The sequence below is a fragment of the Anolis carolinensis genome, chromosome 2 (assembly GCF_035594765.1).
Source record: "Anolis carolinensis isolate JA03-04 chromosome 2, rAnoCar3.1.pri, whole genome shotgun sequence".
NCBI lineage: Eukaryota > Metazoa > Chordata > Lepidosauria > Squamata > Dactyloidae > Anolis > Anolis carolinensis.
The window spans coordinates 324,331,609-324,354,993 of NC_085842.1; the positions used below are offsets into that span (position 1 = coordinate 324,331,609).

General features: G+C 47.7%; 2 protein-coding genes across 2 annotated transcripts in view; one reads left to right on the plus strand and one right to left on the minus strand.

Moving 5' to 3' along the window:
- ca9 (carbonic anhydrase 9) overlaps window positions 1-5,352 on the plus strand; it is a 57,374-nt gene extending 52,022 nt beyond the window's left edge. The window contains exons 11-16 of the mRNA XM_062972655.1: window positions 1,220-1,282; window positions 1,480-1,551; window positions 2,475-2,498; window positions 2,612-2,647; window positions 2,799-2,886; window positions 4,167-5,352. Of these exons, the coding sequence (XP_062828725.1) occupies window positions 1,220-1,282; window positions 1,480-1,551; window positions 2,475-2,498; window positions 2,612-2,647; window positions 2,799-2,886; window positions 4,167-4,239 (356 nt within the window). The 3' untranslated portion in view covers window positions 4,240-5,352. The remainder of the gene's footprint in view (window positions 1-1,219; window positions 1,283-1,479; window positions 1,552-2,474; window positions 2,499-2,611; window positions 2,648-2,798; window positions 2,887-4,166) is intronic.
- A 1,656-nt stretch (window positions 5,353-7,008) lies between these two features.
- LOC103282942 (gamma-secretase subunit Aph-1b) lies at window positions 7,009-22,135 on the minus strand. Its single transcript, XM_062972656.1, has 7 exons — window positions 21,975-22,135; window positions 21,683-21,853; window positions 15,113-15,186; window positions 10,596-10,718; window positions 10,350-10,477; window positions 7,630-7,753; window positions 7,009-7,461 (listed from the first exon to the last, which is right to left on the minus strand). Exons 1-7 carry the CDS (start codon window positions 22,085-22,087, stop codon window positions 7,424-7,426), a joined length of 771 nt encoding a protein of 256 aa, XP_062828726.1. The 5' UTR covers window positions 22,088-22,135; the 3' UTR covers window positions 7,009-7,423.
- Between the last annotated feature and the right edge of the window lie 1,250 nt (window positions 22,136-23,385).

The following is a 23,385-nucleotide window of genomic DNA, read 5'->3' on the forward strand; positions in this document are numbered from 1 at the left end:
GGAACTAGGGGCAGTTAACAAAGAATGCCCCAGGGCAGAAAGTAACTAGCAGATGTAGCAATTCAATGCAAATTAGGGTGATTAACTGGAACATTTACACTGGCAAGAGTTCTTCCCTCACCCTGGACTTCCCACAGATATATATAAACATTCCTTGCCTAGTTTATCCATGCCTCACAACCTCTGAGGATGCCTGCCATAGATGTCGGTGAAACGTCAGGAGAGAATACTTCTAGAACATGGCCATACAGCCCGGAAAACATACAACAACCCTGTATAGAGGTAACCTGGCTTTTGCTGCCTGGAGGCATGCTGTTTGGGAGGTGTTAACTGGGCCTCTGGTGGTAGCACAGTGTGTTAAAGCGCTAAGCTCCTGAACTTGCAGACCGAAAGGTCCCAGGTTCAAATCCCGGGAGCGGAATGAGCGCCTGCTGTTAGCCCCAGCTCCTGCCAACCTAGCAGTTCAAAAACATGCCAATGTGAGTAGATCAATAGGTACCGCTCCGGCGGGACAGTAACGGCGCTCCATGCAGTCATGCCAATGGCCACATGTTCTTGGAGGTGTCTACGGACAACGCCGGCTCTTTGGCTTAGAAATGGAGATGAGCATCAACCCCCAGAGTCGGTCACGAATGGACTTAACGTCAGGGGAAACCTTTACCTTTACCTAACTGGCACTTGATTATTTGCTGTCTGGAGTTCTATTTCTGAGTGGTGTTCTTTATTTACTGACTTGATTCTGGGGTTTTTTAACACTAGTAACCAGATTTTGTTCATTTTCATTGTTTCCTCCTTTCTCTTGCAATTATCCACCTGCTTCTTGTGGACGTCAGTGGCTTCTCTGTGTCGTCTGACATGGTGTTTGTGAGAGTGGGCCAGCATTTCTGTCTTCTCCAATGCTATGCTGTGTCCAGGTTGGTTCATCAGGTGCTCTGCTCTGGCTGCCTTCTCTGGTTGAGTCAGTCTGCAGCGCCTTTCATGCTCTTTGATTCGTGCCTGGGCAATGCTGCGGTGTTTGGGACTTGTCCAAAGCTCCACAGTATGTGGTGGACTGGTGAGAGGATCCCTTTTGTCCTTTGCTGGACATAGCATTTCTTGGATTTTCTTGTTGTCTCTGTAGATTGTTTGCAGGTTGTGTTTCTTCATCAGCTTCCCTGTGCAGTCAGGGAAGGGTTGTCAGTGGCCCCTTTTCCAACGGACCCACTTGCTCTCCCAACAGGAGGTTCTGCCCTCAAGGAGACCCCAGAAGAAGAAGGCGGCCACGGAATGGCACCGGGAGAAGGTGAGCCTGTGGCCCTCCTTCCATTTGGAGGGATGGGTTGGGGATTGGTCCAGGTTGCCTGAGGCCACTGAGGGTTGGGGATACATAGCCATGGGGAGGGGCCCCCTTTGCCCTCATGGGCTACCCGTGGGCTTCCAAATGCATATTACGGCAGAGTGGGGAGCAATGCATTGAATTCCTTCTGCTCTCTCATTCAGACGTAGGGCAACCCCGAAGTCCCCCAGGAGGGACATCAGAGGCAGGCCCTGACCCAGCACCACCTGAAGAAGGTACTGCTTTGGGGGGGGGGGCTTATTTCCTCCTTTCTGTCCACTGGGAGAATGCTCTTGGGGGGGCGGAATTATCCCCTGTGAGGAAAATGGGATGATAATGGTAATGATAACCTAAAGGTTCACCCATGCTGTTCCAAAAGCGGGCACAAGAAGGGCACTGTTGTGATAATCTCTGAGCAGTTAGACTCAATTTAACCCTCTCTGGGGGAGATTCCACCAAAAAGCAGCAGAGTAGCAAAAGCAAAGCTTTCAAATGCAGCAGTTACTTACACGGGGCGAGCAAAGAGAAGCCTTTCTCTATTTAGGATGGCAATGGACTGCAGAGTCTCAATAAAAGTTCAAAAAGTATTTATTCAGGTAAAAAGAACTCCATTGTAGATAGAAAGGCTTGGGAGCTGTCTAGTCTACTCTAGACTGGTTTCTAAGGAAAAATAAGAAAGGAAAAATAGCAAACATCTACATAGTTACATCTTGCCAGGAGAGATGGCAGGACGTGTTGTTAGCTTGAAGAACAAAGGGAGAAGAATGAACCAAAATGGTTCCAACCTCATGCCTTAAAAGACATTCTGACCAATGAGAAGTTAGTGTCCCTGGAGATTCACATTTCTACTAACTTCAAAGTGAGGAATGTGACGTAAACAGGATAGAGGGAAACACAGTCAAGCCTGTCTAGGCATGCTTTGGAAACAGGGAAAGGATTCCCTCAATCTAACTCTATCATCTATCTAACTACATCTAGACTTGAGTAGTCCAAGGTGATTCCCAACAGGCACATTGGGGGGGGGGGTCTCTTCCCATCCCAGACAATGCTTCTCTTGAGCACCAAAAACACTCTTGAGAGTCTTGGGGAGTCAAGACCCTGCAGAAATACAACCCCGTGCCCCCCTCCCCATTTAATGCCTAATTTAATTCATTTCCAGGGAGCAACCGGGCCTCAGGTTCAGGTAAGAGCAGGATGCCCCCCTCCCCAGGTACACAGAGCTCCCTGTTGCCCCTTCCTGTCTGGGGGGCCATAGGATCCTGGCAAGTGACCCCTCCCCCTGTGCTTTGCTTCCAGGGACTGCCCAGCAGACCGCGTCCGGGATTCAGGCAGGTGAGTGAGTGACGCCCCCAATATTTTCCGGGGCAGCTGGAGCTTTGGGGAGGGGGTGTTCCTGCCCCTGCCCCTCCCAGCGCTGCCTTGACTGGGAAGTGGGTCCTGGGGGGGGGGGTCTCCATTTCCCGTTGTGTGGCTCTTCCCGCAGGAGGTGTCCTGGCCATTCTCTTCGGCGTCCTCTTCGGCCTCACGGCCCTCGCCTTCTTCCTTTATGTCCGAAAGCACCGGAAGCAAAGGTAGGAAGAACTGTTGAGCGAGTGGGCTTATTAACAAAAGACCCTCCCCATAGACATATAGCAGAGAAACTTATGAGCAGCAGCGTGACCTATGGTAGCAACAGTAGCCAAAAGTAATAAAAGAACAAAAACACAGACCATTATATCTCTTCCTTTGGAGGCCTTTCTTTGTAGCAAAATAATATGCTTGCACTATTTACAAAAACAAGGTTTCCATAACACAAAGTTCTTTATGCTTCCTTCTTTGCTTCCATGCTGGGCTTCTTTCTCATGCAGATAAACAGCTTTGCTCTCACAGAGCCTCCTCTTACACCGAACTTACACAGGAGCTTCACACAGTAACTTTACACAAAGCAGTCTTCACACTGGAGCTTCACAGATGAAGCCTTCAACCTGAGGCCTCTCTCACACAGAGGCCACTTGCACACTGAGGTCTTCTGACACTGAGGCCTTCTGACTGAGGTCTTCTTACACTGAGGCCTTCTCACACTGAAGTCTTCTGACACCGAGGCCTTCTCACACCGAGGCCTTCTGACACTGAGGCCTTCTCACACAGAAGCCTTCTCGCACTGAAGTCTTCTCACACCGAGGCCTTCTGACACTGAGGCCTTCTCACACAGAAGCCTTCTTGCACCGGTCTTCTCACACCGAGGCCTTCTGACACTGAGGCCTTCTTACACAGAAGCCTTCTCGCACCGGTCTTCTCACACCGAGGCCTAGCCTTCTCGCACCGGTCTTCTCACACCGAGGCCTTCTGACACTGAGGCCTTCTCACACAGAAGCCTTCTCACACAGAAGCCTTCTCACACAGAAGCCTTCTCGCACCGAAGTCTTCTGACACTGAGGCCTTCTGACACTGAGGCCTTCTCACACAGAAGCCTTCTCGCACCGGTCTTCTCACACCGAGGCCTTCTGACACTGAGGCCTTCTCAAACAGAAGCCTTCTCACACAGAAGCCTTCTTGCACCGGTCTTCTCACACCAAGGCCTTCTGACACTGAGGCCTTCTCAAACAGAAGCCTTCTCGCACTGAGGCCTTTTCACACAGAAGCCTTCTCGCACCGAGGCCTTCTCGCACCAAGGCCTTCTCACACCGAGGCCTTCTCACACTGAGTGACCCCCTGCCTCCAGGTCCAGCCTTGGAGCCCCTCCCCAATATTCCACCTTGGATAGGCAGAGCCACCAGGAGGCCCAATTTTAGAGAAAGGGGCAAACCCGGCCCCTAAGGCTCTGTCCACCCCCCCCCCCATTGTAACCCCCCTACTTTTTTCCCCATTGCAGGCTGGCTGCTCAGTCCGGGAAGCCCTCCGTCATCTACACTCCGGCCGCCAAGACCGAGGAGAATACCGTTTAGGCCACTGAGGCCAAGACCTGAAGCAAGCAGGGAAGGGGGCTCATGGGACTTCCCTCCCTCCCAGTACCTCCTGTCCCCTTGACCCCAAGGCAAGGGACACATGGCCAGGGCTTTAAGGGGGGGTTGCTGCTGTGGCATGGAAGACCCCCCCCCCTCTGAATGGGGGCTCCGTTAGCTCTTCTCTCCTCCCCTTAGCTGCACCAGGAATCTCCATTGGGAGTGCAGGGGGGCAGTGGTGGCCATGAGATGACCTCCACTCCCCGACCCACAACCCCAACCTTGGTTTCTCAGGGAACCCCCAAACTGGGACACCCACCCACACACATATACACATCTGTTACTCATTGAAGCACCAAGGAGCAATCTCCCTTGGAATGCAGCCCAACCTAGAGTAGACCACCTTGACCAAGGTTTGCCCACCATGGGACTCCTCTCTCCACCACTGAGGCAGGAAGCTTGTTCTAGATAGAACTTGCACCCCGAGGAATCTGACGGTTGTGGCCACAATGCAATGCTATGCTGTATCTGCAAAGGCACCATGCTCCACCTCATTCTCCCCAGTCATACCTCACCTAGGGTCACACTGTGTCCATCTCTGGGCAGCCACTTCAAGGTCACCAACATATTGTTGAAGACAAGGGAGCATGACTAGATGAGGAAGGTTCCCCTTGTTTTTGAGTGGAAAGAGCCACTGCCCACCTTGGTTTGACCACCTTGGTGCTTGGCCCTTGCCCATCCTATTGGCCACTTCCAAAGAACTCCACATGGTTAGCAAGAGAAGCTCCCTGCTCTCCTTTCCCGCAATGCTGCCTCACATAGATTGCTTTTTGATACCTCTGGGACACTAGCCGTGGCTTGATGAAGTGGCCAAAGCGGTCTGGGCAGGGCCAGGCTGACCCTCATATGGCCAAGGTTGGCCTATTCAAAACAAACCAGTTAACAATGGATAAAACCATGACCATGGACAATGCAGCAGACTTCTAGGTGGCATCTGACCCTGGCCAAGCAGCGGGGCTTTGGGGTGGGGAGACATTTACATCACTATTTGAACTGAGAAGAACCTTTTCGTGGAAAATGATCTTTCATGGCAAATTTTTAAAAATACAAAACTTGCATTGTGTTGTTTTGTTAACTAGGGATATCTCAAGAGGGGGGTTGGGTGGTGGTGGAGGGTGGGATTGTAATACTGTTTACTATGCTAGTGCATAATTTCGGATTAAGATCGGGACATCAGATTTGTTAATTTTGGGCATACGAAGGTGAGTTCCAAGGCATGCAGGAAAGGTGGGGGGGGGGGGGGTGTGGAGATTTAGAATTTTTGAATCATTTACCCATTTTTTTCATAACATTCGGACGTCTCCCAAGGTCAGTTTAATTTTCACCATAACCATTAAGCAGCTTTGTTAAAGCTGCTTTTAAAGTAGGTTTGCTTTGAGTTTTTCAGGCTGTATGGCCATGTTCCAGAAGCATTCTCTCCTGACATTTTGCCCACATCTATGGCAGGCATCGTCAGAGGTTGTGAGGTGCCTCACAACCTCTGAGGATGCCTGCCATAAATGTGGGCAAAGCATCAGGAGAGAATGCTTCCGGAACAAGATCATACAGTCCGGAAAATTCAAAGCAACCCAGTGATTCCGGTCCGGAAAGCCTTCGACAACACATTGCTATTAAAATATTTTAAAATCTCATTCCTTTGGCCACAATTTTGCCATAAGGGAGTCGCTGTGGGCATGGCTAAACACAGCCACCTTAACTGTAGTTTCGGAAGGCCAAGCCCCCAATGGTAGAGATTGCAAAAGGTCCTGAAATAAACTACATTTCCCAATATGCCTCGGAACGAGAATGCGCCAACCAGGAGAAGAGAGAGAAAATTATCCCTAAAATGTTCTTTCTGGAAAAACTCCCTTAAATCAGTAGTTGTATTAGTATTTCTGAAATTTGGGGGAATTATTCCGTTATCTTGTGTCATTGGATAGAAATTCAAGGAGAGCTCTTGTAGTTTTTTAAAAAAAATGTTTTTAAAAAACTTTATAAAGTTTTTTAAAAAATTATAAAAATACGCCAAAAATCCACGCATAAGTGAAACGTTCTGAAATTTGGTGGGCTAACAGTGGTAAATATGTTCTACCACTGTTGCAAGTTTCATCAGGATAGCTCAAAAAAATGAGGCAGGAGCCCCTGAAATTTCCCCACTGCCAGTGATGTTTTCCCTATTCTGCAACCATGATCATCATTAACGAAGTACTTACGAAGATTCGTAAGTTCCATTAGAGTTCCAAAACTTTTGCCCCAATAATTCGGAAAGGACTTTAGAAATGGAAGTGCCAGCACCCTCTACTTTTGAACAAAGTTTAGAAGCATTTTTTAAATGGACCGCACATGTCTGCAGTTTACACCGCAGAAAATGCTCTCCCGGCTGCAGCCATAACTCCTTCACTCCAAAAAGGATGAGTGACACCTGGCTTGGAAATAATCCATGGAAAAGGGATCGGGGCATCTTAGCAGACAGAAAGGTGGGCTTCCGCAAACAGTGTGATGCGGCAACTAAAAAAAAGCCAATGTGATCCTGGGCTGCACCCAGGAGTATAGTTCGGGCATGAGCCAACTTCGGCCCTCCTCCAGGTGTTTTGGACTTCAACTCCCACAATTCCTAACAGCCTACCGGCTGTTAGGAATTGTGGGAGTTGAAGTCCAAAACACCTGGAGGGCCGAAATTGGCTCATGCCTGGGCTAGAATATCCTCTGCTTCAACTTGCACAGACACACGTATTTGTCCACAACCTTTCTTTATTGTTGCGAGTGCATTTTGTGGGCCCTCTACGTGTCTCAAAAGATGGAACGGGCCCCCTGGTCCCCTTGGATATCCTATAATCCCCCCCAAAAGTCCCTCCAGCCTCCCAGATGCCCTTGTCTTTCCTGGGGGCTGAAAGAGGCACCAACAGGCCCCTCCCGGTGGGGCTCCACCCTTTCGGCTTCTCCGCTCCGGAGACAAACGCCCAAGAGTTTCCAGCACCCTGTGACCCCCCCAATCATTCAAAGGAGGGGGGGATGTAAAGCCTTTTCCACACTCCGAAGGTCCTGCTGAAGTTTGTCCCGAGGATCCAGCCAAGCTCCTGAAGGCACAGCAGCGACACTACAACGGGTTGGAATGAAGGCGAGCTGTACACAAGGTGGGGAGGGGGGCTCAGGATGCCGGCTGGGGGTTGGTCTCGCGCCGCAGGCCTGAGAAGACATGGAAGGGGGCAGGGGTCAGCGAGGCCGGAGAACCCTTCCAACCCCAGCATCTGATGTCCAGGAAGGGTCCATGGGGAGGAGGGAGTGGGAAGATGACCCGTCAACCCCATGGTCTTCTGGAGCCAATGGTTGCAGAGATCTCTCAGCCATACTCACACAGGAGGAGGTGGCGCAGGTTCTGCTTGGAGCCCCCCGAGATGAGGTAGGCCCAGACGGCGGCCCCCGCCATCAGCAGGTAGGCCGGGAGGAGGCTGGCCAGGTAGAGCGGGTTCAAGAAGGTCTGCAGAAGAAGAGCAGAGAGGGAAATAAAAATATAATAAAATAAAACTTTATTTATACCCCGCCACCATCTCCCCAATGGGGACTCGGGGCGGCTTACATGGGGCCATGCCCGGGAAAAATACAATATAACACAATATAAAAACAACATATCATAATACAATTACAACAATACAATAAAGAATCATATACAGTACAACACAAAATCCAAAGAGCAATATAACAGGGCAGGCCGCACTAACACTCAGTTAAAACTCGGGGTGAGAAAAGGATAAGAAAAAGGATAAGAATAAAACCACAGGGAACTAAGGGAAAGAGAAGGGTCAGGGGCTACGCAGCACGCTCCCTTCCTCTACCAGCCAGTGTTTCCTTCTTTCCATCCTTGGCTCTTCCCTTCCCTCTTCTCCCCCTTCCTTCCGTCTCTCTTCCCTTCCCTCTCCTCATTCCTTCGTCCCCTTCTTTCTTTCTTTTATTTATTTACTACATGTATATCCCGCTCTTCTCACCCCGAAGGGGACTCAAGCGGCTTATAAATCAAATGAACATACAATATATTATTAGCATAGCACAATGTAAGCATTAAATTACTATATCATTATATGGTAATATTATTAGTAATATTACATTTAATAATATAATAAATATTATTATATTGTATTATTAGTAGTATAATATTGTATTCCATTTCTTTCTTTCCCTCTTCCCTAACCCTCTCCTCCCCTTCTTTCTTTCCTTCCGTCCCGTCCCTCTTCTCATCCCTTCCCTCTTCTCCCCTCCTTCCTCCCCTCCTTCTTCCAGTCCTGCTCTTCTTTCTTTATATCCTTCCTTCCCTTTCTTTCCTTCCTTCCCTTCCACCCTTTTATCCTTCCTTCCTATGCTCTTTCCTCCCTCTTTCCATCTCTTTCTCCTTCCTTCCTTCCCTTTTCCCGCCTTCCCTCTCCTCCCATCTTTCTTTCTTTCCTTTCCTTCCTTCCCTTCCCTCTTTCCTTCCTTCCCATTCTTTCCTCCCTTCCCTTCCAAACTTTTATCCTTCCTTCCTATGCTCTTTCCTCCCTCTTTCTTCCTTCCTTCCTTTTTCCCGCCTTCCCTCTCCTCCCATCTTTCTTTCTTTCCTTTCCTTCCTTCCCTTCCCTCTTTCCTTCCTTCCCATTCTTTCCTCCCTTCCCTTCCAAACTTTTATCCTTCCTTCCTATGCTCTTTCCTCCCTCTTTCTTCCTTCCTTCCTTTTTCCCGCCTTCCCTCTCCTCCCATCTTTCTTTCTTTCCTTTCCTTCCTTCCCTTCCCTCTTTCCTTCCTTCCCATTCTTTCCTCCCTTCCCTTCCAAACTTTTATCCTTCCTTCCTATGCTCTTTCCTCCCTCTTTCTTCCTTCCTTCCTTTTTCCCGCCTTCCCTCTCCTCCCATCTTTCTTTCTTTCCTTTTCTTCCTTCCTTTCCTTCCCTTCCCTCTTTCCCTTCCTGCTCTTCTTCCCTTCCTTCCTTCCCATTCTTTCCTCCCTTCCCTTCCAAACTTTTATCCTTCCTTCCTATGCTCTTTCCTCCCTCTTTCCATCTCTCTTTCTCCTTCCCTTCCTTCCTTCCTTCCTTCCTTTTTCCTGCCTTCCCTCTCCTCCCATCTTTCTTTCCTTTCTTTCCTTCCTCTCTCTCCCTCCCTCCCTCGGCCATCCAGTCCAGCCCTCTTCTGCCAGGCAGAAAGACACTATCCAAGCCCTCCCAATAGATGGCCATACAGCCTCCACTTAAAAACCTCCAGAGGAGGAGACTCCCAACTGATTAAAAAGGAAGCCTTGGAAACAGAGGAGCCTGTGAAGAGTGCCCTTCCTGAGGCTGTGGACATCTCACTGCTGCCTGTCAGTTGGAAAAAGGGGAGGCCTTTGGGGGGGAACCCTTTGTGGCCACCAAAATTCCACCTAAACATTAGGAAGAACTTCCTAACAGTTAGAGCAGTTCAACAGTGAACCTGCTCCCTGGGAGTCTGGGGAAGTCTCCTCCTCTGGAGTTTTTCAATCTGAGGTTGGGTGGTCGTCTGTTGGGAGGGCTTGGATTGTGTCTTCCTGGATGGCCCTTGTGGGTCCCTTCCCTCTGGAGGATTCTATGACTTAAGGTGTGGGTGAGGGGGCAAACCCCCCCCCCCCAGCATTGTTGACAGGTTAAGAGGGCCACTCAAAAGACAAATAACAAACAACAGTGAGTGTTCCCCTCTTGCTTGGTTATCTTGACCTGGGTGAGCAATCGCAACTATAAAATTGTGGGAGTTGAAGTCCAAAACACCTGGAGGAGGGCCGAAGTTGGCTCATGCCTGGGCTAGAATATCCTCTGCTTCAACTTGCACAGACACACACATTTGTCCACAACCTTTCTTTATTGTTGCGAGTGCATTTTGTGGGCCCTCTGCCACAGCTGCCACTCAATACCGTGGGCATGCATTGGCTCAATGATGCCAGAAAAGCTCTATTCTGGACACACCACCACAGCCCCCTCCCCACCGCTTCCGGTTGTCTTGTCCTGGGAGCCTGGCCACCGGTGGACTCTAACCGACACATTGGCATGGTCACAGGAGAGGAAGTGACCATCTTGTGCGGTGCTCATGGCAACTCACCAGGCAGGAGACGATGAGGTGGGAGATCACCACGGCTGCCACTTCCCACCAGCGCCGGGTCTCACAGCCGTGGAAGAAGATGATTCCCCAGAAGGTGTGCAGTAGGATCAGGACCAGAGTCATGAAGGCTGGAAGGAGGGAGAGAGGGAGGGAGATCCCTGCTTTAACAAAGCAAATAAGGGGGACCAAATGGGGGTGGGGCAAAAAGAGAACCAGACCGTAGGGCAGAAAGAGGGACGGCCTTACCTGAAGTCAGGAAATAGAGCTGCGAGTCCCCATAGATGCCCACGGTGCCCGGTCCGAGGGAGTCGGCCAGCAAGTTGATCATGGAGAAGGCCCCGCTCATGAGCCCAAAGCCCAGGCCGGCCACTGCGGGGCAGAAACATTGGGAAGGAGGGTCAAGGACAAGCCCATGCATCATGAATACTTTTTAAACCAAGGTTTATATACACACACACACTCTTTATTACGGTCCATGGAACCACAGCTGTTAAGTGGATAACATACAGGAGTTTACAAAACAATCAAAGCTTTGTTTATTGCCATTTCAGTGTGAGAGGGTATATCAGAACTTTTACAGAACTTTACACAAGGAATTACATATTTGCTCAGCACTCACACACATGTACATGAATTCATGCTCACGCATACATCAGCATTTCTCCATTCTTTCTCCATCAAGAACACCTGTCAGGCTAGACTGCTTCCCCTGCAAATCTGCTAATGCACCAAAGCTTCTAAAAGCTCTAAAACACCAAAATGCATCCTTTCCCTAAGAACAATGCCAAGGATCAGATCCCTGTTTCCTCTACAGCAGAAACTGATTCCCTGCAATGTAAAATGAATCCAAAACACACCCCTTCCTCTTTCCTTGAGAAAAGGAGGCAAAGTGTTCAGACTGCACTCCATTGCATATCTGCCACTGTCAGGGAATCTACGACCCCAAATGATTGATGAGCTAGCCCTCAGCTCACCTGTCAGACCACTCTGCAAACAGCGAAAGTGGCATTGACCAAGAACAGCTTCGCTGATTTATGTCTCCTGAAGCCAGTGGCACTAAGGCTTTATTTACAATATTTACACAGCTAGTTGACCAAAACTGTTCGGACACATGCTGCATCCACACGGACAAACATGGAGAATGTCTGTCACTTTCCAAAGTCCGTTCTCTATGCACAAAGCACCTCCTCTACATTCCACAGCTTGTGATGTATCTTCCTGTCACGTAGCACAAACGGAAGTCCTTGTCATTTGCCCTTCCAGCATTCAATCAGGGCTGGCCACAATTAGCCTCTTGGCTGCTGGAATGCTTGCCAGAACAAAACACACAATCCAACAGCAAACAATAGATTGAACATTTCATCTATATCAACAAAGACACTAACAGGTACACAATCTCCCTCCATAGAGCACGGCAGGTGGAGCAGACTCCTCCAGTCTGCTACACTTTGTCAAATTTTAGAAGGTCTCTTATATAGCAATATTTGCCCTGATGTTGTGCCAAAGTTGTAAATTACTGACAGGTTGTTTGGCCGGCCTGAAACATGTTGATTCCATCTCAGTTTCCTGACAGATGTTGACTCTTAGTTGGTGTTGATTCTCAAGGAGCTCTGTGTTGACTTCCTTCTTAACATAAAGAAACTTTGTAAACATTTCCTTAACTTAAAAGAGCCACTGTCTTTGACTAATGTAAACGTGTCGGTTTTTCCCCAAAAGTTCATCAAGTCATCAATTTTTTTTTCATGTCAGGAGCAACTGGAGTTGCTTCTGGAGTGAGAGAATTGGCCGTCTGCAAGGATGTTGCCCAGGGGATGCCCGGATGTTTTGATGTTTTGCCATCCTTGTGGGAGGCTTCTCTCATGTCCCTGCATGGAGCTGGAGCTGATAGAGGGAGCTCATCCACGCTCTCCCCGGGTGGGATTCGAACCTGGCAGCTTTCAGGTTAGCAACCCAACCTTCAAGTCACGAGGCTTTTATCCCCTAGGCCACCGGAGGCTCCTAAGTCATCAATGTCAACAGTTAATCAACAATTATTTGTCACAGTTCTTATCAGCAATTTTAATTACAGTTCAGCAAGCAGGCAGTTAGTCATTGCAGGCTTTAATCTTAGAATTGTGTCTTCCAAATTATTAGCTCTCATTCATTCATTCCTTCCATACAGTTCAATTCATATCCACACCTATCAAATCCACATTTATAAAATCTGCACATCATATTTTCGTGACATATGCCTGGTCAAAGGGGAAGGGTCAAGCTCATTTTCTGCTGCTCTGCGAGACCAGGACTTAATGGAGCCATGGATTCAAAGCGCAGTGGATTGTGCCGCTGCTTGGGAGTCCAGCGGAAGCTCCTTCCTTCTCTGGAGGTTTTTAATCAGGTGGCTGTTTGTCGTGAGGGCTGCTTGCATAATTTGAGCCCATTAACCACACAATCTTTCACGTGTTCTTCCTCCGCTTCATATTTCTTCCTATATATTTGAATCCAACATTTCTGGGCCTTTCCACAAGACCAACACATGGAATAAACTGTCCCAACAGTGTGCCATTGAGAACAACCAAAACGCCCCAAAGACACCCTTTTGAGCATGAGAGCAGCTGGAGGGTGTCATACCTTGCTGGAAGGGACCCCCAAAGACCATCTAGTCCCTCCATATGCACACAAATGCACCCAACAGCTGCCATTGCAGGAATCCCCAAGTTGAGACGTGCCTGTTGAAGCCCCTCCCATGAAATGTAGCCCCTCCTCTTGCTGGGAGTCTCTCCTATTGACTTCCTAAAGATTAGTAATAAACTTCCTGATGGTAAGCCTAGGAGTCTGGGGAGTCGCCTTCTCTTGATGTTTTTAAACAGAGGTCAGATGGTCATTGTGCCTTCCTGCCTGCCAGAAAGAAGGGGGTTGGACTGGATGGCCTTTTTGGTGTCCCCCTCTAACTCTAGCATTCTATGAGAAAGCACAGCCCTGAGTGCCCCCTCCAAATAACAAAGTCATCGCTAGGCCTGCTGTCCCTCGCCTGAATTCCTGGGATGCTTGGCACACGAAGAGCAGCTCTCAGGGCCCTTCCCAGGTGCAAAGTCCTTATGGAACCAAATAATAAAAGGCAAGAGAGACATAAGCTGCCAGAATCTGGTGACAAACAACAGTCTTACCCAGTGGCTTCTTGGGCTCAAATCTGGAGATGTTGGGATATCAAGCAGGGCAAAGAGCAGGAACATTAGCTCTGGCCAACAGAGAGGCAACTGCAGAGTGTCAGGGGTTGCTATATTCTTCTCACTGCACACCTCACTCAACTCCCCCTCTGCTTTTCTCCCTACTCCGCTGCAGGGCCTCCTGGTTTCAGAACAGGAACTGACTAAATATCATTTTCTGTTTAGTTCTGTTTAGTATTATTTGGTTATGTAAGTGAAGGATAACATTGTCACAGCCACCATTACAACAATAACTTTTCTCATATATTCTCATTACTTTCTTATGATTCCTGGTTTCCTATCTTTTACATTTGGATGCATATCCAATCTTCCCCCTTCCCTCTTCTCCTCGCCCAAACAGTTGTACCTTTGCTCTTTGTATTATTTTATTTGCTCGACCATGAAGATTGTCTGATTCAATTCCTTGTATTTTCCTTTCCCTTTTATTTATTTATTTATTTACAGTATTTATATTCCGCCCTTCTCACCCCGAAGGGGACTCAGGGCAGATCACATTACACATATAAGGCAAACATTCAATGCCTTAACACAGAACAAAAACAAACGCAGGCTCCGAGCTGGCCTCGAACTCATGACATCTTGGTCAGAGTGATTTCTTGCAGCTGGCTGCAGCAGGCTGCTCACCAGCCTGTGCCACAGCCCGGGCCTTTTATTCTGGCTATAAGCCCTCCTGAGTCTAAGAAGTCAATCCAAAAACGTTGTGACCATGTCAGACTACACAGAGAAGCCACTGAAATCCACAAACATGTGGAGAATTTCAACAGAAAGGGAAAAAAACATGAAAATGAACAAAATCTGGCTCCCACTATTAAAAAACTCTAGACTCAGGACAGTAAATAAAGAACAACACTCAGAAAACAGGGGAATTCCAGACAGGAAACAATCAGGGCCAGCTAACACATTCCAGGGAGGAAGTAGCCAGACTTTGAAGCTGCAATGCTAATCAAAGTGGCCAACTGCAACATTCACACCTGCCTCCAACAGACAAGAGTTCTTTCTCTCACCCTGGACATTTCACAGATATATAAACCCCACTAGTCTAGTTTCCAACAGACCTCACACCCTTTGAGGATGCCTGCCACAGATGCAGGTGTAACGTCAGGAGAGAATGATTCTGTAACATGGCCATACAGCACGGAAAACTCACAGTTGGGAAACTGTTGCCCACCCTCCTTTGCCCAGGGAACCCCCTATTCTCACCTGTCATTATTGTTGTTATTATTGTTGTTATTATTATTTATATCCTGCCTTCATCTCTTGATTGGGACACAAAGCTGAAACCACCAAGCAAGTTGTAGGCTTGCAACGGACTACTGAGCCCGACCTGGCTGAAACCCAATCCCCTCACATACTACAAAAGCAGGACTAATGGACCCCCTTCCTCCCTCGTGTCCCTTCTGGGGAGACCCCAGTGCAGTCTCTCAGTGTTGCCAAAGCCACAGGCTCCTGATCTGTCCACAGGATCCAGAAAGAGACAAAGGGAGCTCTAGTGCCCCCCTGTTAAGCCCAGTTAATGCAGAAGACCCCTCTCCCACAAAAGACCTAATAGAGACGTACCATAGGCCATTTGCTGGATAGAAATGGGGGAGCATCCATCGTCACTCAGGGCCAGGAGCCCCTCGATGGCCTTCCTGCCCAGAGAGAAGGAGAGGAAACAGAGCTTAGTGTAGATCAACAGTCAGTTTGTAACGCTCTCTTCTGCCCACCTACCTGCTTGAAATGAAGAAAGGAAGTATCAACACTTGTATAGAGAAAGCAATTAGGGACAAAGGGAGCCAAGGGGTGCATGCATTGCTGCTATCTTTTCTTCACTTCAGCTTCCTAGATCTGTGCAACTCAAGAAAGGGTTTATGGAGGAAGTGGTAGTATTACGAATAGTAATAATAACAACAACAATAGAGCAGGTAATAGGAGGGTGTATATTTAAGCCTTTGCATATATGTATATTTTCAATTGTTATGCGGATGCTTTTATGTTAAGCTGCTTTGAGTCCCCTTTGGGGAAATAATGTGAGGTATAAATAAATATTATAATAATAATAGTAATAATAATAGTAATAATAATATGGCAGGTAAAAGGAGGATATATGAAGAACGTGGCAATCATAATAATAACAATAACAACAACAACAACAAGGCAGATAAAGGGGGTATACGGAGAAAGTGGGAACATAATAACATCAACAGTAATAATAATAAAAATGCAAGGGTTTATGAAGAAGGTTGTCACTAATAATAATAACAATAATCACAGGACAGGTAAAGGCAGGGTATATGGAGAAAGTGGGCACAAATAATAATAGCAATAATAGTAATAGTAGTAGTAATAACAACAATGATATGGCAGGAGAAAGAGGACAATTGAAGAAAGGGGACACACATAATAACGATAATAACAATGATAATAAGGCAGGTAAAGAGACAGTGTATGTAGAAAGTGGGCCCTAGTAATGAAAGTAGTAACAGTAACAATAACAATAATAACAATAACAACAATGACTATAATAAGGCAGGTGAAGGGAGGATATAGGGAGAAAGAGGGAACATAATAATAACAATAATAATAATAATAATAATAATATGTTGTTGTTGTTGTTGTTGTTGAAAGCTTCATGGCCCGAATCACTAGGCTACTGTGAAATTTTCGGGCTGTCTGGCCATGTTCTAATAGCATTTTCTCCTGATGTTTCACCCAGATCTGTGGCAGGCATCCTCAGAGGTTGTGAAGTCTGTTGGAAATGTGGCAAGTGGGGTTTATATCCCTGTGATGATGTCCAGGGTGGGAGACAGAAATAACTCTTGTCTATTGGAGGCAAGCGTGAATGCTGCAATTGGCCACCTTGATTAGCATTGAATAGCCTGGCAGCTTCAAAGCCTGGCTGCTTCTTGTGAAATGTTGTCCAGGGTGGGAGAAAGAACCCATGTCTGTTACAGGCAAGCGTGAATGTTGCCATTGGCCACCTTGATTAGCATTGAATAGCCTGGCAGCTTCAAAGCCTGGCTGCTTCTTGTGAAATGTTGTCCAGGGTGGGAGAAAGAACCCATGTCTGTTACAGGCAAGTGTGAATGTTGCCATTGGCCACCTTGATTAGCATTGAATAGCCTGGCAGCTTCAAAGCCTGGCTGCTTCTTGTGAAATGTTGTCCAGGGTGGGAGAAAGAACCCATGTCTGTTACAGGCAAGCGTGAATGTTGCCATTGGCCACCTTGATTAGCATTGAATAGCCTGGCAGCTTCAAAGCCTGGCTGCTTCTTGTGAAATGTTGTCCAGGGTGGGAGAAAGAACCCATGTCTGTTACAGGCAAGTGTGAATGTTGCCATTGGCCACCTTGATTAGCATTGAATAGCCTGGCAGCTTCAAAGCCTGGCTGCTTCTTGTGAAATGTTGTCCAGGGTGGGAGAAAGAACCCATGTCTGTTACAGGCAAGCGTGAATGTTGCCATTGGCCACCTTGATTAGCATTGAATAGCCTGGCAGCTTCAAAGCCTGGCTGCTTCTTGTGAAATGTTGTCCAGGGTGGGAGAAAGAACCCATGTCTGTTACAGGCAAGTGTGAATGTTGCCATTGGCCACCTTGATTAGCATTGAATAGCCTGGCAGCTTCAAAGCCTGGCTGCTTCTTGTGAAATGTTGTCCAGGGTGGGAGAAAGAACCCATGTCTGTTACAGGCAAGCGTGAATGTTGCCATTGGCCACCTTGATTAGCATTGAATAGCCTGGCAGCTTCAAAGCCTGGCTGCTTCTTGTGAAATGTTGTCCAGGGTGGGAGAAAGAACCCATGTCTGTTACAGGCAAGCGTGAATGTTGCCATTGGCCACCTTGATTAGCATTGAATAGCCTGGCAGCTTCAAAGCCTGGCTGCTTCTTGTGAAATGTTGTCCAGGTTGGGAGAAAGAACCCATGTCTGTTACAGGCAAGTGTGAATGTTGCCATTGGCCACCTTGATTAGCATTGAATAGCCTGGCAGCTTCAAAGCCTGGCTGCTTCTTGTGAAATGTTGTCCAGGGTGGGAGAAAGAACCCATGTCTGTTACAGGCAAGCGTGAATGCTGCCATTGGCCACCTTGATTAGCATTGAATAGCCTGGCAGCTTCAAAGCCTGGCTGCTTCTTGTGAAATGTTGTCCAGGGTGGGAGAAAGAACCCATGTCTGTTACAGGCAAGCGTGAATGCTGCCATTGGCCACCTTGATTAGCATTGAATAGCCTGGCAGCTTCAAAGCCTGGCTGCTTCTTGTGAAATGTTGTCCAGGGTGGGAGAAAGAACCCATGTCTGTTACAGGCAAGCGTGAATGTTGCCATTGGCCACCTTGATTAGCATTGAATAGCCTGGCAGCTTCAAAGCCTGGCTGCTTCTTGTGAAATGTTGTCCAGGGTGGGAGAAAGAACCCATGTCTGTTACAGGCAAGCGTGAATGCTGCCATTGGCCACCTTGATTAGCATTGAATAGCCTGGCAGCTTCAAAGCCTGGCTGCTTCTTGTGAAATGTTGTCCAGGGTGGGAGAAAGAACCCATGTCTGTTACAGGCAAGCGTGAATGTTGCCATTGGCCACCTTGATTAGCATTGAATAGCCTGGCAGCTTCAAAGCCTGGCTGCTTCTTGTGAAATGTTGTCCAGGGTGGGAGAAAGAACCCATGTCTGTTACAGGCAAGCGTGAATGCTGCCATTGGCCACCTTGATTAGCATTGAATAGCCTGGCAGCTTCAAAGCCTGGCTGCTTCTTGTGAAATGTTGTCCAGGGTGGGAGAAAGAACCCATGTCTGTTACAGGCAAGCGTGAATGTTGCCATTGGCCACCTTGATTAGCATTGAATAGCCTGGCAGCTTCAAAGCCTGGCTGCTTCTTGTGAAATGTTGTCCAGGGTGGGAGAAAGAACCCATGTCTGTTACAGGCAAGCGTGAATGCTGCCATTGGCCACCTTGATTAGCATTGAATAGCCTGGCAGCTTCAAAGCCTGGCTGCTTCTTGTGAAATGTTGTCCAGGGTGGGAGAAAGAACCCATGTCTGTTACAGGCAAGCGTGAATGTTGCCATTGGCCACCTTGATTAGCATTGAATAGCCTGGCAGCTTCAAAGCCTGGCTGCTTCTTGTGAAATGTTGTCCAGGGTGGGAGAAAGAACCCATGTCTGTTACAGGCAAGCGTGAATGCTGCCATTGGCCACCTTGATTAGCATTGAATAGCCTGGCAGCTTCAAAGCCTGGCTGCTTCTTGTGAAATGTTGTCCAGGGTGGGAGAAAGAACCCATGTCTGTTACAGGCAAGTGTGAATGTTGCCATTGGCCACCTTGATTAGCATTGAATAGCCTGGCAGCTTCAAAGCCTGGCTGCTTCTTGTGAAATGTTGTCCAGGGTGGGAGAAAGAACCCATGTCTGTTACAGGCAAGCGTGAATGCTGCCATTGGCCACCTTGATTAGCATTGAATAGCCTGGCAGCTTCAAAGCCTGGCTGCTTCTTGTGAAATGTTGTCCAGGGTGGGAGAAAGAACCCATGTCTGTTACAGGCAAGCGTGAATGTTGCCATTGGCCACCTTGATTAGCATTGAATAGCCTGGCAGCTTCAAAGCCTGGCTGCTTCTTGTGAAATGTTGTCCAGGGTGGGAGAAAGAACCCATGTCTGTTACAGGCAAGTGTGAATGTTGCCATTGGCCACCTTGATTAGCATTGAATAGCCTGGCAGCTTCAAAGCCTGGCTGCTTCTTGTGAAATGTTGTCCAGGGTGGGAGAAAGAACCCATGTCTGTTACAGGCAAGCGTGAATGTTGCCATTGGCCACCTTGATTAGCATTGAATAGCCTGGCAGCTTCAAAGCCTGGCTGCTTCTTGTGAAATGTTGTCCAGGGTGGGAGAAAGAACCCATGTCTGTTACAGGCAAGCGTGAATGCTGCCATTGGCCACCTTGATTAGCATTGAATAGCCTGGCAGCTTCAAAGCCTGGCTGCTTCTTGTGAAATGTTGTCCAGGGTGGGAGAAAGAACCCATGTCTGTTACAGGCAAGCGTGAATGTTGCCATTGGCCACCTTGATTAGCATTGAATAGCCTGGCAGCTTCAAAGCCTGGCTGCTTCTTGTGAAATGTTGTCCAGGGTGGGAGAAAGAACCCATGTCTGTTACAGGCAAGTGTGAATGTTGCCATTGGCCACCTTGATTAGCATTGAATAGCCTGGCAGCTTCAAAGCCTGGCTGCTTCTTGTGAAATGTTGTCCAGGGTGGGAGAAAGAACCCATGTCTGTTACAGGCAAGCGTGAATGTTGCCATTGGCCACCTTGATTAGCATTGAATAGCCTGGCAGCTTCAAAGCCTGGCTGCTTCTTGTGAAATGTTGTCCAGGGTGGGAGAAAGAACCCATGTCTGTTACAGGCAAGCGTGAATGCTGCCATTGGCCACCTTGATTAGCATTGAATAGCCTGGCAGCTTCAAAGCCTGGCTGCTTCTTGTGAAATGTTGTCCAGGGTGGGAGAAAGAACCCATGTCTGTTACAGGCAAGCGTGAATGTTGCCATTGGCCACCTTGATTAGCATTGAATAGCCTGGCAGCTTCAAAGCCTGGCTGCTTCTTGTGAAATGTTGTCCAGGGTGGGAGAAAGAACCCATGTCTGTTACAGGCAAGTGTGAATGTTGCCATTGGCCACCTTGATTAGCATTGAATAGCCTGGCAGCTTCAAAGCCTGGCTGCTTCTTGTGAAATGTTGTCCAGGGTGGGAGAAAGAACCCATGTCTGTTACAGGCAAGCGTGAATGTTGCCATTGGCCACCTTGATTAGCATTGAATAGCCTGGCAGCTTCAAAGCCTGGCTGCTTCTTGTGAAATGTTGTCCAGGGTGGGAGAAAGAACCCATGTCTGTTACAGGCAAGTGTGAATGTTGCCATTGGCCACCTTGATTAGCATTGAATAGCCTTGCAACTTCAAAGCCTGGCTGCTTCTTGTGAAATGTTGTCCAGGGTGGGAGAAAGAACCCATGTCTGTTACAGGCAAGTGTGAATGTTGCCATTGGCCACCTTGATTAGCATTGAATAGCCTGGCAGCTTCAAAGCCTGGCTGCTTCTTGTGAAATGTTGTCCAGGGTGGGAGAAAGAACCCATGTCTGTTACAGGCAAGTGTGAATGTTGCCATTGGCCACCTTGATTAGCATTGAATAGCCTTGCAACTTCAAAGCCTGGCTGCTTCTTGTGAAATGTTGTCCAGGGTGGGAGAAAGAACCCATGTCTGTTACAGGCAAGTGTGAATGTTGCCATTGGCCACCTTGATTAGCATTGAATAGCCTGGCAGCTTCAAAGCCTGGCTGCTTCTTGTGAAATGTTGTCCAGGGTGGGAGAAAGAACCCATGTCTGTTACAGGCAAGCGTGAATGTTGCCATTGGCCACCTTGATTAGCATTGAATAGCCTGGCAGCTTCAAAGCCTGGCTGCTTCTTGTGAAATGTTGTCCAGGGTGGGAGAAAGAACCCATGTCTGTTACAGGCAAGTGTGAATGTTGCCATTGGCCACCTTGATTAGCATTGAATAGCCTTGCAACTTCAAAGCCTGGCTGCTTCTTGTGAAATGTTGTCCAGGGTGGGAGAAAGAACCCATGTCTGTTACAGGCAAGTGTGAATGTTGCCATTGGCCACCTTGATTAGCATTGAATAGCCTGGCAGCTTCAAAGCCTGGCTGCTTCTTGTGAAATGTTGTCCAGGGTGGGAGAAAGAACCCATGTCTGTTACAGGCAAGCGTGAATGTTGCCATTGGCCACCTTGATTAGCATTGAATAGCCTGGCAGCTTCAAAGCCTGGCTGCTTCTTGTGAAATGTTGTCCAGGGTGGGAGAAAGAACCGATGTCTGTTACAGGCAAGTGTGAATGTTGCCATTGGCCACCTTGATTAGCATTGAATAGCCTTGCAACTTCAGAGCGTGGCTGCTTCCTGCCTGGGGGAATCGTTTGTTGGGAGGTGTTAGCTGAACAACACTCAGAAAACAGGGGAATTCCAGACAGGAAACAATCAGGGCCGGCTAGCACCTCCCAACAAAGGATTCCCACAGGTATATAGAAACCCCACTAGAATAGTTCCCAACAAACCTCACAACCTCTGGGGATGCCCGGAAAACGCACAGCAATCCAATAATAATAATAATAATAATAGCGATAGTAATGCTCTGCCCACCGGAGGAGCTTGTAGTAGAGGAAGCGGAAGGCCTCCTGGAGGAGGACGGAGACGACGAGCCCGAAGGCCAGCAGGCCCTCCTGGAGCGGGCGGTTCGAGGGGTCGCTGGCCGCCGTGGCCACGAACCAGAGCAGCGAGGAGAGGAGCAGCGAGACCAGCCAGAAGAAGGCCCTGAAGGGGAGGGAAACAAAGGGGCGGGGTCAGCGCAGGCCACGCCCCTCCCGGAAGCAGCGGGCGGGCCCCTCAGGCGGGGGCTCCGGGCCCACCTCCCCCACCCACCCTCGCCCCTCACCCGGCGATGAGGACGATGACGCGGAGCGGCTCCGAGACCACGGTGAGCAGGAAGAGGGCCAGCGCGGGCCCGAAGGCCACCCCCGCGCAGCCCAGGAACACCGGCAGCGTCATGGCCGCCCCGCCAGGCCTCTCCCGCAAGGCACTTCCGGCGCCCCCCCGCCCCCTCCCTGACGCCACTTCCCGGGGCGGGGCCTCGCGCGGACACGCCCCCTGCAGCCCTCGTTGGCTGGGTAGCACTAGCCTGGTACAGGCCTTAGTATTATTTCCAGCTTTATTCCTATTATTATTATTGTCGAAGGCTTTCATGGCCGGGATCACAGGGTTGTTGTATGTCTTTCGGGCTGTGTGGCCATGTTCCAGAAGCATTCTCTCCTGACGTTTCGCCCACATCTATGGCAGGCATCCTCACAACCTCTGAGGATGCCTGCCATAGATGTGGGCGAAACGTCAGGAGAGAATGCTTCTGGAACATGGCCACACAGCCCGAAAGACATACAACAACCCTATTATTATTATTGTTATTATTATTATATTCTGCTCTAAATGATCCCTTTGCCCTTCCAAAAACTATTATTATTTACAGCTTTATACCTATTATTATTATTATTATTATTATTATTATTATTATTATATTCTGCTCTAATCCTTTTGCCCTTCCAAAAACTATTATTTCCAGCTTTATACCCATTATTATTATTATTATTATTATATTCTACTCTAATCCTTTTGCCCTTCCAAAAACTATTATTATTTCCAGCTTTATATCTATATTATTATTATTATTCTACTCTAAATGATCCTTTTGCCCTTCCAAAAACTATTATTTCCAGCTTTATACGTATTATTATTTCCAGCTTTATACCTATTATTATTATTATATTCTGCTCTAAATGATCCCTTTGCCCTTCCAAAAACTATTATCATTTCCAGCTTTATACCCATTATTATTATTGTTATTATTATTATATTCTGCTCTAAATGATCCCTTTGCCCTTCCAAAAACTATTATTATTTCCAGCTTTATACCCATTATTATTATTATATTCTGCTCTAAATGATCCCTTTGCCCTTCCAAAAACTATTATTATTTCCAGCTTTATACCCATTATTATTATTATTATTATTATTATTATATTCTGCTCTAAATGATCCCTTTGCCCTTCCAAAAACTATTATTTCCAGCTTTATACCTATTATTATTATTATTATTATTATTATTATTATATTCTGCTATAAATGATCCTTTTGCCCTTCCAAAAACTATTATTTCCAGCTTTATACGTATTATTATTTCCAGCTTTATACCCATTATTATTATTATTATTATTATTATTATTATTATTATATTCTGCTCTAAATGATCCCTTTGCCCTTCCAAAAACTATTATTATTTCCAGCTTTATACCCAT